Here is a 14,668-nt window from a genome sequence, read left to right on the forward strand (position 1 = left end):
GCTGTAAAATATAAATTCATTGCATATACGGAATGGTCGTTTTATGATCTGTAAAGACCAATTTTCGGGTGTATTTACAATACAATTATAGGTAACTTATACAAATAATAAATATTATACATCTCAGAGTGTAAATATTTGGCACTATAACTAATCGAACCAGAACAAAATACTCATTACAATATTTTTAATTTTAAACACCGGTTGAACACATTTTGTATTATCATTTTTCTTCACCGCAGCAAAAAAGTCAAACGGTCAGTTTTTAAGATTCCCATACAGTGCACTGCATCATCAATTGGTAGATCCATCATCGGATGGGGGTGTGAGTGCGTGCACATCTCGTCATCACTCAGTCAACACATTTCAAATCATAATTTTGATTTCATATTCTCTTTTCCTCTCAACTAGCCTCCGTCTCCAGTTTATAAACCTTGATTTCACCATTTCCATTCCCTAACCAAAGATCGCCATCTTCTCCAACATCAATGGCTTCCGGAAGCAGAACTGAATCCAGCGGAAGTAAAAAGGAATGAAATTTTCCGGTCTGAGTGATCACGTGTACGTTATGACAGCCGCAGTCACTAACATAAATAAATCCGAAGCCGTCACATGCTATTCCTGACGGATTCAGGGAACCCGATGGGCCTCTGTATTCAAACACCCGTCCGCCATCTTGATCAAGTCCGACAACTCTCCCCGGGCCCCAACCCCCTTTCTCCACGAGACAGATTGTATCGTTAGCAGATTGAGACATGTCATAAACGTCGCCTAGATTAAGGCCCTGATCCACTTGGATGACCGATTTTTGTGATGATCGGGAGAGTTTACTTAGAGGGCTACCCCGACATTGCTGGGTCGACAGGGCGCATATCAGAAGATCATTCCCCGCCGTCAGATGCAAACAGTTAGGAAAGAATTCCAACTGTAACATTGGTTTGATTTGACCTTTGTTTGTGTGTATCCATAAAGCTTTACTGTGTATTTTTGAGAAAATAATTTCTCTTTTTGAAGTCACAACAAAATCTTGAATAACACTGTCCGCGCGTATTCTCTGAAGGTAATTTCCTTCGGCAGCATGTGATACAAGCTCCTCTGAGATGGCCCCGCATTTCAGCCATGCGTCGCCATTTCCCCTCGGTACTATTCTGATGTGTTGCACGGTGCTATTTTCGACTAGTGACGTCTTCGGCTTAAATTCCGAAACACGACTCTCGACAACGGGTTTAAATTTGACCCTGGGTGGACGGGCTTCATTGACGGAGAGCTCCGAATGGTGGATAACGTCTGGAACATTCGAGCCGGACACACGCTTACTTCCGTACCTGTATAAATGGTGGTCCCGGGTCTCCTCGTCAGCTATCAGGTGAATACGTTTACACCTGTCACAGAATTCCCGGGAGCAGTCGTTACACGCCCACTTCACCTCGTCCTCGTTACAATGAATACAGAGGAGTCCCGAGGAACTGCAGGCCTCCGCGAACTGGTCATCGGTGTCCTCTGACGCCATTATAGAGCCTTCACTTAGCACTCTCGTATCCCAATGATAACAGACAAGCCGTAAACTCGGGTAGAAAGCGGAAAGATAAGGGACTTCACCAAAGTTAGATATACTGCACGCTCGTTCACATAGGTATTTACAGGTGATTGATAAAATTACATGGGGTTTAAATTTTTAACTTGTTTGTGTAATTTGATACATCGTGTACAAAACAGGATATCGTGGCTTTAACGCGACAGGGAAATATTTTGCGTAATTCTTGGAAATTTGCATCAGTAGTATTGTTATTTCATTGTTATGGTTTTTTAATCCTCTGATTTATAGATAAAATGCATTGTCATACTTTCAAGCTTTATTCAAAAAGGTATTTCGTATTTGAATCCCTAATATTAAGTTCTAATAGTTTTAATAAATTTTGTGTTTCAAAAATCGTAAAAATTTAATTCTCAATGACAGTGTAAATTTACAGTAGATAATATATAAATAGCAACACAAAAGATGTGTTTATTAAAAAAACCAAAATGTCTAAAAAATCGATACTTTATTAAACAGGCACGTAGCTTCGTTTTTGAAAAGTGGATGGGATGGGGACTTACTCATACAAAAAAAAAATACTGATAAGTAAAACAAACAAAAAAGGGGGAAATCAAATAAATTATAACATTGACAACTTCCAAGTCATTAAAACCCTTAATTTCACTTCACATTTTTACATGCTTCCCAAAAAGTGGGGGACCAACTCTCTGATAATTCAATTCTTTATAGTAAATATAAGAAAAATGTTTGCTGCGAGAAAACGTGGGGGGGGGGGGGGGGGTGGAGTCCGCCCCCCCCCCCCTTCCCTCGATTTCGTGCTTAAATAGCACAAGCAAAATTACTCTGACTCATTCCTCGTACTAAGAATAACTCGGACAAAAATGAATTTTAAAATAGCGGAAATGATAAAAATAGCTCGCGTTCATTTGGAAATTCCATGAAAACATCCCTGTTGTCGTATTTCGGTTCGTCATGCTCTGTAATGGACCTGACCAGTTCTCTAGTATTACTCCCGTTATGTATCCTCTTGAAAGCTGAAATCATGGTAGGTAACGCAGATACATATCTATGTAACAGAAAACGTATGTTATTGACACGTTTTATATTTTGTAGCTGTGTCAAATTGTACTCTTAATACAATAGTTAAGAACTTATAAGTAGAAAGACATTATTGATACAGCATTGTAGTACATGTACATGTATGTGTTTACAATGTGCTCTTAAGTTAGCCAGTTGATTTTATAGATGAGCATTTGGCGGGATGGGGAGGGGATTTATGTGACGTCTTAAGGCCACTAGAAGGCAGAATGCGATGCCTTGGTGAGAGGCGAGATCCCGGTATTGAGATTTTGAGATCTAGAGATTTTGTGAGCCTTTATAGAAGACATTGTTTCAGGATCTGTAGAGTCAAAGAATTGGAATAAAGTCCACATTAGCTCTTGGCTTGCAGAAATAAATGTATCTGTATAACGGAAATAACCTTCTTTTTTTTAAATTGACTCTTTTAGAGTGACTCCTTTATCTGGTGAGAAGCTATGAATTTATCTGTTTTATGAATTTAATTTATATACACGATTATCATGTCTATTTTGTTAGGTATTGTGTAGGATTGACGAGGGTAATTAAGAGGATTATCTTTCGACATTCATGTTTAATAATGAAGAATACTTTGACACATATAAGCAATAACAGTGTCCGAACTGTCATTCAATATGATTATTAAAAACTTTCTAAACTTTTACAATCTTAGTCGGGGGAGGGGGGGGGGGGGGTGAGCGCCGCCTTAAACCCGCCATCGCAACAGCACAATCTGTAATCGCTGTTTCCTGCATGTACAAGCTGCATCCAGTTTATCCCGAATGTATCTAGACATCAAAATCAGCAACGTCTTTGATTTTGACAATTTTAAACTTATCTAGAGATAGTCATTGATAAGTTTAAAAGCTTTTGATGTTAGACTTTTAATGTAACACTAGTGCCAACCAAATCTCTCATTTTTAGTATATTATAACTTGCTTATTATCATTCATTGTATCTCCTTTTATGTAGAAAACTACCAATATACAAGTACCAGAATGCAGACTGGACGGCCGTCTCCAGAGATCGGGAAATACTTCGGAGGACATGTGCACCCAGTGCCGAGAATGTCTAAACAAGTCACTGTGTAAAAAGTCAGTCAAAACAAAATGTATCCAGTGTCCGCCAGGATCGTTTGTGAGACTGACACGTAAAGAAAAGATATGTCGGGGCTGTAGGAAGTGTTTAAAAAGTGTTCATCATATCAGGTGTGCCGACATTGTCGACTTGAACTGTAAACTGGATTGCCGCCATACGACACCTGACCACCGATGTAAGCCTTGCTCTGTTTGCCGGGAGGACGAGTTCACGAAGGCTAATTGTTCTGCAACACATAATACCGTATGTAAGCCGTGCAAACGGTGCAAGCCGTCTCATTTTGTCCACCGGAAGTGCTCAAATCAAACTAATACTCAATGTAGACCGTGTACCAAATGCCGTAAAGGCCATACATATATTTATAAAAAATGCAGAGGAAGCAAAGACACACAGTGTAGACAATGCTCCAAGTGTAAACCAGGTCATTACGTCAGAAAGAAATGTACGATACGTCATGATACTAAATGTGCTCGCTGTCCCTCTGGTATAGATTGTGACAGGTGTCCGTCCGGTACTTACAAGTCCGTTCATAACCGCTCTATGAGTCGATGTGTTCCATGTGAAGCTGGAAGATTTATGGATAAAGATCAGCACTTTTTAACTTTCTGTAAAACGTGTCGGCGATGTGGTCCACATGAACTCATCGTTCAAGCGTGTAACATAACACATGACACGAGATGTGGACCATGCATACCAGGTTTGTTATCTGATACATAAAATGTTTTACTTCGAAAAATCGACTGAATTACAGTAGGTACCATGCATTACTGACTGTCTTCACTTGTTTAAGGTTTTGGTAATTTATGCTTTAGGGTATTTCCGCCTGTCGTCATCCCACAATTGTGCTATGTGCTCGCCCTGTCCCCCGAATTCTACAGGCCTAGAAGTAGACGAATGTCGACAATCTACAAATGCTAGCCGGATCTGCATGCCGCTGACACCTTTATATGACCACCATTATCAACGACCTTCACCCGAAGACCCGCCATTAAAATCTGTATCAAAAGATGACTCGACCCCGCCCTTTCCGCCGGCAACTTCAGATTTTCGGATTGGGTCAAAGTTGGGTTTGTGATTATAATCGGATGTTAGCATCTTATTCACATCATCTTTAAGTTTTTAATAACCGGTTACATATATACTCGCTTGCTTTTCTGATTCTGTTACTCGGATTTTTGTTGTTGTTACAGTTTTCATAAAGATCTATTTTTTACCCCAACCCCAATCGCAACTTCTCGGGCCTTTCCGGCAAGCTCGGAAAAACACCTCGAATGTATTAACATTACCGGATGTTAGAATGTTATACAAAATGGAGTCGCTTCCCATTAAAATAAGTATCGGCTAGACAGCCTTATAAGTCGTTTCTGTGTTATATTTAAGGGTATATCATTTACTTTAATGAAGTCTAGCTTACATCTCAACAGATCGTAAAATGTGTTGTGTTTATATCAAGTTTTATATAAAGGGGGCTGTCATGGACGCCTAGGTAATACGTTCGAGGTGTTTTTCCGAGCTTGCCGGAAAGGCCCGAGAAGTTGCGATTGACCCCAACCCTTTACTTTTCGGTATGTTTTTACGAAGGGTCCAATATAATCGCTGGTTTCCGAATTATGTTCCAATTTTAGATTATTTAGCATTTGACATAAAAGATAGTTTCAATTCACATTATTTACATTTCACGAATTTTGTATCCGCTGTTCTTTTAAAGCTGCTTGGTCCGGGGTTTTTTTGTTTTGGTTTTACAGTATCAATAATGTTCCATACAACACAATTATCTTATAAATGTTATAGACTTTCACCTATTTATCCAGTAGAAATCACCTCCTTTCAAAGATAGAAACGTGGAACACAAAAAAAACACCCAAACATGCACAGCAAATGCATCATGGGCGCGTTTAAAACCGAGAACGTTTGGTTTCGTCCCCCGATTGATTGGGTTTTTCAACCCGCATATTATGCATCGGTTGATAACAAAACAAATTTTAGACAAATAAGTCAAAAATGTTCACAGGGTTTTTCTATATTGAAATATTATTTCCTTAATCACGCTTAATAACAAATGCGAAAGTCGTAAATTAAAATCCTACCCGCCTCAAAGTCTCGGGGGGGGGGGGGGGGGGGGGGGGTCGGGGTCTTAAAAAGGGGCGAAATAAAGAGAAACCCTTGTACATGTATGTAAAGTTTGTTTTGTAAACAAATTTTAGATATTATTATCCAATTGAAATATAGAACTACTGCAATGCCTATCATAATGCACATGCTATGCAAACCATCGTTTAATTGCGTATATAGAATTTTCTACGATATCGGACCAAGTAGCTTTAATGAAGATGTATTAGATATAACACTGAGACTAAATACATAAATATTTTATCATTTCGGGTTTTTTTATATCATTATCACATGTGCAGTGTGTTTTATATTATTATCACAGTGTGTTTCTATGTTCTCCTTAGATGATGAAAAACCACTGGAACTCGACTTTGAGACTGAACTCAACACTGAGACTGAGCACTCACAGCTCCCCGACAAGTCTACTCACGACTCTGTCGTCATCTCAGTCGTAACATTGGTGATCTCATTTCTATTAATAGGGATAACTTTGGTTCTAGTGACAAAATTCAATAAAAAAAGCAAAAATTTAAAAAGAAAAGTCAATAGCGAGATTAACGCTGAAACAGTCTCCATACCAACCCTCTTCTCGACCAATTCTATCACAGATTGTTTCGATCTTGGTGCTCTCTATAAGATTTCGAATCCTAAGTACAACAGTGATCCGGATTTCCATAAAGCGGACTTTCGGAATGTCTCTGAATATGCATATCCTGCCGGAAATGCCAGGGTTCCGAAATCCCGCTCCATGGGGACTGTTGACGTGATGGATTTAGAATTTTGGAGTGATTGGTAATTAAACAACGCCCAGTCTCAACTGTAAAATCAAGGACCAAGTTATGAGTGTGTCATTTTAAAACTCATTTAAAGAAATAAATTTGCTTGAATAAATATATGCCAAGGTTTTATTATCCTTGAAAGTTGTTAAAAAGTTAACATCAAAGTAATAAATACATGTATATCCTTCATCAGTACGGCAACTTTCTTTATATTTAAAAGTTGTTGAAAAATTAATATCAAAATTTGTGACCAAAGTTATGAATATGACTTCAATAATTACGAAATTTGTTTAACTTTAATGGAAACTAACTGGGACATTTTAAATATAAGTTGGTTTTAAATATTTGCTGATCTACTTGTTCCCTTTAAACGAACAACAGATGTTTTGATAGTAGATTATCTCCCTTTATAGAAAAGTAAATTTTAGTATCAGGTAGTCGATACATATTGGGATTCACATGTTTCATATACAGACAATTTCAACACAGTTCATGATCAATATATTACCCACCCTTGGACGATGTCTAACGCGTCTAGCCTCGCTGACACTGTGGCGGCTTTCAGCGGCCCGTATCTCCTGTGGCTGGAGAAAGATGTATTACCCATAATTACCGGAACTGTTCTTTTGTGTGTCTTTCTGTGTGGATTTGTTTTGAACAGTCTGACGATCCACGCCATTCGAAAGAAGCGCATCACGTCTCTCTGTAAACACCTGTTCCTCCAGCTCGTGGCGCTGGACTTCGTCGCCTACTCGTTTCTTCTACTTCCGGTCATCATTACGTCGTTCGCTAAAGACTGGGTTTTGTCAGACGCACTTTGTCAAATTTCCGGCGCCATAGGAACGACCTGCTTCATATGTGTGTTTATATTTCTTACTTTCCTGTGTGCCGAGAGGATGGTGAAAATGAACAATCCGAGCGTTTACGACGGGTTCTTTGGAAATACCTGTATTTGCGTCATTATTTCTGTTGTGACGTGGGCATTGGCGTTCACCGGAAGTATGTTACCTACCGCAGGATGGGGAACTCTTAAGTATATTTCCTACCAAAACAGATGTAATCTCCAGCACAGTAAAAATACCATTAACATGAACCTGATATTCTTCTTCGGAATGTTTCTTCCTACTTTCGTGGCACTTCTCTTCTGTATCGGAACCTTCCTACAGAGAAAAGAAATCCTTAAAAGTCTGACGTCATTGAAATCTTACGTGAACAATGTCAATGTAAAAGTTGAAAGAAAGAGTCGGGAAAACGGAGCCACGGAAAATATAAAACTCGGGGAAATCGTCAGTGATGAGTATGAGACGGTACCAGAGGTAGAAAACGTGAACAGGGCGCTGACGGCCGCCGAAATCGAGGTCAAACAGCCGAATTCTTCTTCTCCTGATAGAATGTCGGTGACATCCCCAATAAACGAGAGACCGAACTCCAGGAACAGTGTGTCTCCGATACCAGGGTCGCAATCGACTCGCTCCGAGAAAGAGATGAGGAAAGATTTAATCAGGGGTGGGGTGAGTGGGGATGAGACCAGACTTAAAACGAGGCGGGTTGCCTCGACGGTGTACAAAAGGTCAATGGAGCAGGTAGACTTTCACCTGGCCGCCACCTACGTTTTGATCCTGGGTATTGTGTTTATCTTATGGCTTCCGTACGTCATAGTGTGTTACCTGGATGTATATGATACCACGTACATTTGGGGAGGGTGGTACTCTATAGTTCTGATCATAAGTGACATCAGTTACTGTATAAAGCCCATAGTGTTTATGTCACACAACCATCTATTCAGGAAGGCAACTTCAGACGCCGTTCCCGAGAGCTTAAGGACGAGGGCGATCCGAGCCAAGAGAGTTCTATCTAAAACAGCCAGAAAGGTGGATGGAGTTATCTTCCTTAAAATGGGAGACGATGCAAGGACTCCCATTATTGAGAAATAACGAGTCCTTAATCTCGTACAATGAATTTTTAAATCAATTGTGATCGTGACCTCTTTCTAATAATAAGAGAACATAGTTATTACTGAAAGTATTAAAACTTGACCTTAATCGGTTTATAACATGTTAGCTGATTAGAACCAAAATTATTTTCACTAATTTAATTTTGAACGTTAATCAGTCTGATTTCCTACGCCACGTAAAACGACTCGAGAATGTGAAACAGATTTCTAAACAGAACAGTATATGGACTATGTAATAGCGCGGAATCTTCCAGCATCTCGTCGCGCCGTCATCCACCCTCGTGAAGATGTCGTCGTCCGTCGTCAGCTCGTTCGGGGGGTCGTTCTTCAAGTGGTTCCAGGACGGCGTGCTACCCTACTTACTGGGGACCGTCATCCTCATTGTTGTCATCGTCTCTTGCTCCCTCAACATCCTGCTCATCGTCACGCTGAAGAAGAGGGATATGATGAAGTACCCGTGTAACCGCTTCGTCCTGGAGTTGTCGGTGATGGACCTATTAGCCGTGGCCCTCATCCTGCTGCCCTCCATGGTAGCAGCCTTCTCCAAGACCTGGTACTTCACCGACTACTTTTGCTACGTTCACGGCGGGCTCATCCTCTGGTTTCATCTTGTCACCTTCGGTCTTCTCTCTGTGATGTTTGTGGAGAGAATGGTGAAGATTACCAACACGAACCTGTACGCCAAGGTGTTCACTTCCTCCCGCGTGGTGACGCTCCTGTCGGCTCTGGTCTGGGTCTTCACTTTGCTTGTCACTGGTGTGTCGGCCTCGCCTTGGCTAACCATCTCCTACAACTTCTATCACGCAGCCTGTGCCGTTAATTTGGATGATAACATCTATTACACGTCTATCGTCATTGTGCTGGGGATGGTCGCATCTCTAATTGTGTGCATTGTTTGCATTGTCAAGATTTTCAGGTTTAAAAAACAAGCAGCGGAAAAAGCAAACAATGACAAAAAGAACAGCATTACTTCTATAAAGGAGGAGCCGGGCGACAAGAGTAAATCAGCAGGAGGTAGCGGGGGCTTCGGCGCTCTTCTCTCCCAGACTAAGACCAACAGTTCATCAACCTCTGAACGGAAAGTGTCTACGACGGGAATCGGAGCGTCAGCCAGCGGCGGGGGAGGGGGTAAACCTCCCAAAAACAAGCTAGCGCTAATGGCGGCTCGTAAGAAAATCAAGAAAGCTGTGAACAAAACCAAAGTCACCAAGCTGTTCTCTTTGAAGGAGGACAATGGTGACCCGAATCTACATATGATGGTGACGTATATTATTGTATGGGTGGCGATGTTTGTATGCCATGCACCGTACTTCGCCATCAATATTGCCGACTTCTTTGATTCGGGGGACATTTGGGGTGGGTACTATAGCATAACTGTCATCTTCTTCATGGTCAGTTATTGTTTGAAGCCTGTTATCTACCTCGCGCATAATCGAAATTACCGAAAAGGGTACAAAGAAACAATGCCAGAGAATGTGATAGAAAAGGCGAATGTAGCCAGAAAGTCCGTCTCAGATTTTATGACCAAGATCGACAAAGCCATGTTTAAGACCCCGGGAAAGAAAAAGCTGGACGCTACTCTCAATACACATATGGCAGCCAACAAATGGCTGAGGAAAGTCAAGAATAAGAAAGGAGCAGGCGGTGGAGCTTTGGGGGCCTTTGGAAAATTGAAACCGAAGTCCGAACCACCGAAAACTGATGGCAAACAAGAAGCTAACGTTTCCGGTACATCTGAAAATCCAAAGCCATCTCAAACCGAGTCAGGAGGCCAGCCGTTTGTCAATGCTTCTTCCGCGGGTAAAGTGCCTCCGGCCGTCCGCCCACTGTCAGCTGATTGGTCACCCACCCCCTCAAACTCCGCCCCCTCCCCTGCTGTCGTCACGTCTAGGGACGTCGATCTGGCAGAGAAAGGGGTCTCCCCGGCGGCCGCAGTGTTAGCTACCCAGAATTACGGTACCAACAACACTGTCGTCACTGAGCCAATTCCCGAGGATGATGATCCCGCCCCTTCCGGTAATTCAAATGGAACCTCTTTTAACAGAGGGAAGCTGAAATCGATCGTAAACAAACAAATGAATTATCGGCGACTTTCCAAAATGGCTCACGTGTTTGAAATTGAAGATAGTGACCAAGCGTTAGATTTTGTTTAAACTCTGACATGCATGTGTATTTTAATCTTGTTAAAAAATCAATTTTTATTTATCATTCAGTTGTTTTTATATATTCACACCGGTGCATGGAATTTGAATCATATTCAAAAAAAAATAATTTCATAACATTTTCCTTCGACGTTGACTATGTCCTATATGTAGAATAAATATCCAAATTGTTTCTTGTTTTTTTTTTGGCAATTATAGTACTTTAGTCAGATAATAACAGTTTCACAACTTATATTACATCGAGAGTTTGCATCCTTTAGGTCCCTGCACACCGAAGCGTATCATATTTTAACCAATATCACACTATATATACAGTGTCATCAACTAAAAAACTTGGGGATGAACAATTTTAATTAATTTTCATGTATTAAATGGTAAACTTATGTATTTTGAATGAATTACCAAAATATCAATGTTAAAAAGTAAGTGACAAGCGAGATTCAAAAGCTAAAGTCTTATATTTGTTTACAAATAAGGTAAAGTTAAAAAAAAATACCATTTACTGTTGGCATACAAGATAAACTTATTCAATTTGTTCATAAATAATTTCATCATCAAAAAGCATAGATTAAAAGGATTAATTAAAACTTACTCCAATACAGCACATAAGTTTATAATAACAAAACCCAAGCCTTGTTTACAAATTTTAACCTCTTTTACTCGGTTCTATCTCGATATTTTAATTTCAAATTTTGACAAAGCATTAAAAACATCCATATTGACCATTCAAGACATTAAACATGAAAAAGTACCAGCAAACTGAGCTAAAATCGTGTCGATCTAATGCAATCTTTACAGAGGACATTCGGTATTTATATACTAGTATCTTGGTATCCATTGGACAGAACAAACTTTGAACTGACGGGAACAGGTGACCTGAGAGTTTATGTCGGGCAAGTGGCCAGCGAGATTAACCCCGCCACGTCACAGGGCGGTGTTAAGTGGGGTATTTATTTGTTGATATTACGGTAGACTAATAAGTCGTGCGATATTAACCTAGTAGACATGTACAGTATATGCTTCCATTTAAAGTCGTGAGGTTTTCTGATTTCTTTAAACCCCATGCGCGTGTCTCTCTACTACTATGTACGAGGGTTGTTAGAAAAGTTCGCAGACCGGACAAGTTCGACTGTGAGCGGACTATTCGCATGATACCAGCGAAACTTTTAATACTTAATCTTGGCGTATTTTCTAAGAAATATGTAAAAATTTGTTTATTTTAAATTCACCTTAAAAATATACAGATTAATTATTTTGATAAGATATGCCTCACGGAGCATGTCAGTTTTTAATTGTTTTATATTTTGTACGCATTTTTCCTTATAAAGAAAAACAGTTTAAGCGCATAAAAATAAACGATATTTCATATGAGATCACAATAACTTTTGAAGGTCATTTTGTGAAAGTTTGAATTAAATCAAAGAATATCTGACTGTTTATCGCCAAATATGGACGACCAACGTTAGAAAAACGTTAGAAAAATGAGTTTAAAACAGTAACGTAAATGGACACCTTGATGCACCGGGCCGTCATTAAATTTTGTGTGCACGCAGATAAAATCTCCGATGGAGACCAAAAGGTTCTTAGATGCTACTATTTTTATAGGATAAAGGTTTACAATTGGAATCACAATTGGAATTGAAGGTTTGAAAATGGAAATACTGATATCTTGAGCTCTTGCAGCATCCCGACCCCCTTGCGCCTATGGGTTTCGCTTTATTTCCTTATCTGAAGTCGAAACTGCTTGAACAGAGATTTTTGGACCTAAATGATCTACGATATGACACAAAAGACATTATACAAAAATTTGACAAATAATTGTGTGAACATGCGTTTTATAAATGGGTTAATGGCATGAAAAGTGTTTGAACTAAAAGGTGTTTACTTCGAAAAAGAATGACAGGTTTAAATTGCCTTTAAGTAGTTTGACGTCACCTGACGTCGTGGAAATATGGAATGATGCTCCGTAGATCCAATTCATGCAAAATAAAAATTGTTGTATCTTTTGAAAACAACTTCATATGATTTTTGGGAGTTGATTTTAATCAACTCTCCTAAGCAGTTACTCTGGCAAACCGAAAGTGAAACAGTGTTTGGACCTAAGCACAAATCATCACCGCTGACAAGACTAAGTTCTTGAAAATAATAGAAAAAAATCGATGTAATGTATCCTGAAGCATTGTTTTTCATGGAAACTTATCTTTAAACACTTTGAAAATAGTCAAATTTTATATACTATGAACAATTAAAATATTTCTGTAGTCCCGTGAATTCCTACGCCAGAGTTAATATAGTCTCGTTCAGCCAGACGCTCGGCTGTCTCCGTAAATCTGTCACAAGCAGGGGGGGGGGGGGCTCTCTTGCTTGTCGGATATTAACGGAGACAGCCGAGCGTCTAGTTAAACGAGACTAGAGTTCGATATCAATAGTGCTTGGATCCATACAATTTTTAGAATTGTTTCGATAACTAATACATACTAGTAGTTGAAATCTATCTTTAAATATTGCACAACATGATTCATATGGGGTTCCCCGAAATTCTTGTCGGAAAAGTCTAAAAATTCATATTATAAAAAAGCGCGTAATTCAAGTACAAACAAGAAACTAATTGCTATGCAAGATAAATTGATTTTAAAATAAATGATAATCGATAAAATCAACTCCCGTCAGTACTTCAGTACTTTGATTTGCATACTTATTTTTAATTGGTAGTCATTTAATAAAATATACGTCATCCTACAAAGTACATTTTGTGATTTAAGTTATTTTGCTGTAAATCACTTTGTCCGCGAACTTTTCTAATAACCCTCGTATATCTTTAGATCTCAGTATTCACTTATTGTTCAGACAAGACCACAACAGTACACATGTTGGTATCTTCCACCTGGTCATCACTACTTGTCCCTCACATTTTCGACCGAGGTCTGTGTATTTTACGGTTATAAATCTTTTATGCTAAAAGTCGACGGAACACATCGCATAGGTCATCTCTGTACATGTATCATGTATCATGCCAGTTTCCAGAAAAAAAAGAAATTTCTTACCTATTTTATTTTTCATTATAATTTAGTGCTTAATGTGGAATAACACATCATGGCTGACCTCTGATCGAAACGACATTTTTGTTTTATAACAAAGATTTTTTGGACGGCAATATGTAACTTACTCCGTAACCAGTTATGTAAAGGATACTTTTTTAAACAAGCGTGTAAATGCATCAAACTATACTACCAGAAATGCACAGAATTATTGTTTACCAAAATGTATTGTATAAATGAATTGTATAAATCTTCATTTGTTCCTACTGTTGTTGATGAATGGAATGCGCTTTCAACGGATGTCCGTGATTTAAGTGACTCTGTTCACATTTTCAAGGGAAAATACATTTTTCATGTTAAAATGGAAATGTACTTATTAAGTAAATACTTGTAGAAACAGACGATTTTTGCACAGTCACATGTATGTAATACATATTTGAATTTATACCAGACTATGTCATATTTATGCACCAGATAACGATTAATATATTAATGTTTGGATCTTCCATAATACAGCTGTTGTTTATGCGGTTCACTTCAATCAAGTCACTTTTTTCCAGAGAATACGGTCACCGTGTTTGGTCTCATAATAAGTTTCTTAGGTGTTCTTACAATAGTTGAGATGTGTAAATCCTCCGCGTATACTTTGCCATCAATACGCATGAGTCCAAGATCAAAGTATAAACGAACATTGTTTTTTTGAGCCAATCATGCACGACCGAGAATCGTGTTTCGGTTTGTCATATTAAGTTTGTGGTCTAAAGTTAATCCTGAAATCTTAGATGAGATGTTTATATATATACCCTATCGGAATTAATGAATTACCATTTGCTGCTTGTAGAGAGGGAATGCCGACGGGGGAATTGATTATCATACATTTTCTCACTAATTAGAGATACGGCTGCATATGT

At 39.1% G+C, this 14,668-nt stretch overlaps 4 protein-coding genes across 6 annotated transcripts; 3 read left to right on the forward strand and 1 right to left on the reverse strand.

Moving 5' to 3' along the window:
• Positions 1 to 403: 403 nt before the first annotated feature.
• LOC128191422 (uncharacterized) lies at positions 404 to 1,510 on the reverse strand. The gene has a single exon (XM_052863476.1). The coding sequence runs from the start codon at positions 1,508 to 1,510 to the stop codon at positions 404 to 406; it is 1,107 nt and encodes a 368-aa protein (XP_052719436.1).
• LOC128157367 (proprotein convertase subtilisin/kexin type 5-like) lies at positions 1,502 to 6,719 on the forward strand. Of its 3 annotated transcripts, none has more exons than XM_052819872.1 (4): positions 1,502 to 1,633; positions 3,587 to 4,409; positions 4,525 to 4,779; positions 6,169 to 6,719. In XM_052819872.1, the coding sequence occupies exons 2-4, from the start codon at positions 3,662 to 3,664 to the stop codon at positions 6,618 to 6,620; spliced, it is 1,455 nt and encodes a 484-aa protein (XP_052675832.1). In that variant the 5' UTR covers positions 1,502 to 1,633; positions 3,587 to 3,661; the 3' UTR covers positions 6,621 to 6,719. The 3 variants fall into 3 exon arrangements, with proteins under 3 accessions (XP_052675832.1, XP_052675833.1, XP_052675831.1); XM_052819873.1 differs by having other exon boundaries at positions 1,517 to 1,643; XM_052819871.1 differs by lacking the exon at positions 1,502 to 1,633 and adding an exon at positions 2,332 to 2,582.
• Positions 6,720 to 7,116: 397 nt separating this feature from the next.
• Positions 7,117 to 8,552, forward strand: LOC128157369 (D(2) dopamine receptor-like). The gene has a single exon (XM_052819874.1). The coding sequence runs from the start codon at positions 7,125 to 7,127 to the stop codon at positions 8,535 to 8,537; it is 1,413 nt and encodes a 470-aa protein (XP_052675834.1). The 5' UTR covers positions 7,117 to 7,124; the 3' UTR covers positions 8,538 to 8,552.
• Positions 8,553 to 8,844: 292 nt separating this feature from the next.
• On the forward strand, positions 8,845 to 10,710 carry LOC128191423 (alpha-2 adrenergic receptor-like). The gene has a single exon (XM_052863477.1). It carries the CDS (start codon positions 8,845 to 8,847, stop codon positions 10,708 to 10,710), a length of 1,866 nt encoding a protein of 621 aa, XP_052719437.1.
• The last annotated feature ends 3,958 nt before the right edge of the window (positions 10,711 to 14,668 follow it).

The sequence above is a fragment of the Crassostrea angulata genome, chromosome 7 (genome assembly GCF_025612915.1).
Source record: "Crassostrea angulata isolate pt1a10 chromosome 7, ASM2561291v2, whole genome shotgun sequence".
Classification (NCBI taxonomy): domain Eukaryota; kingdom Metazoa; phylum Mollusca; class Bivalvia; order Ostreida; family Ostreidae; genus Magallana; species Magallana angulata.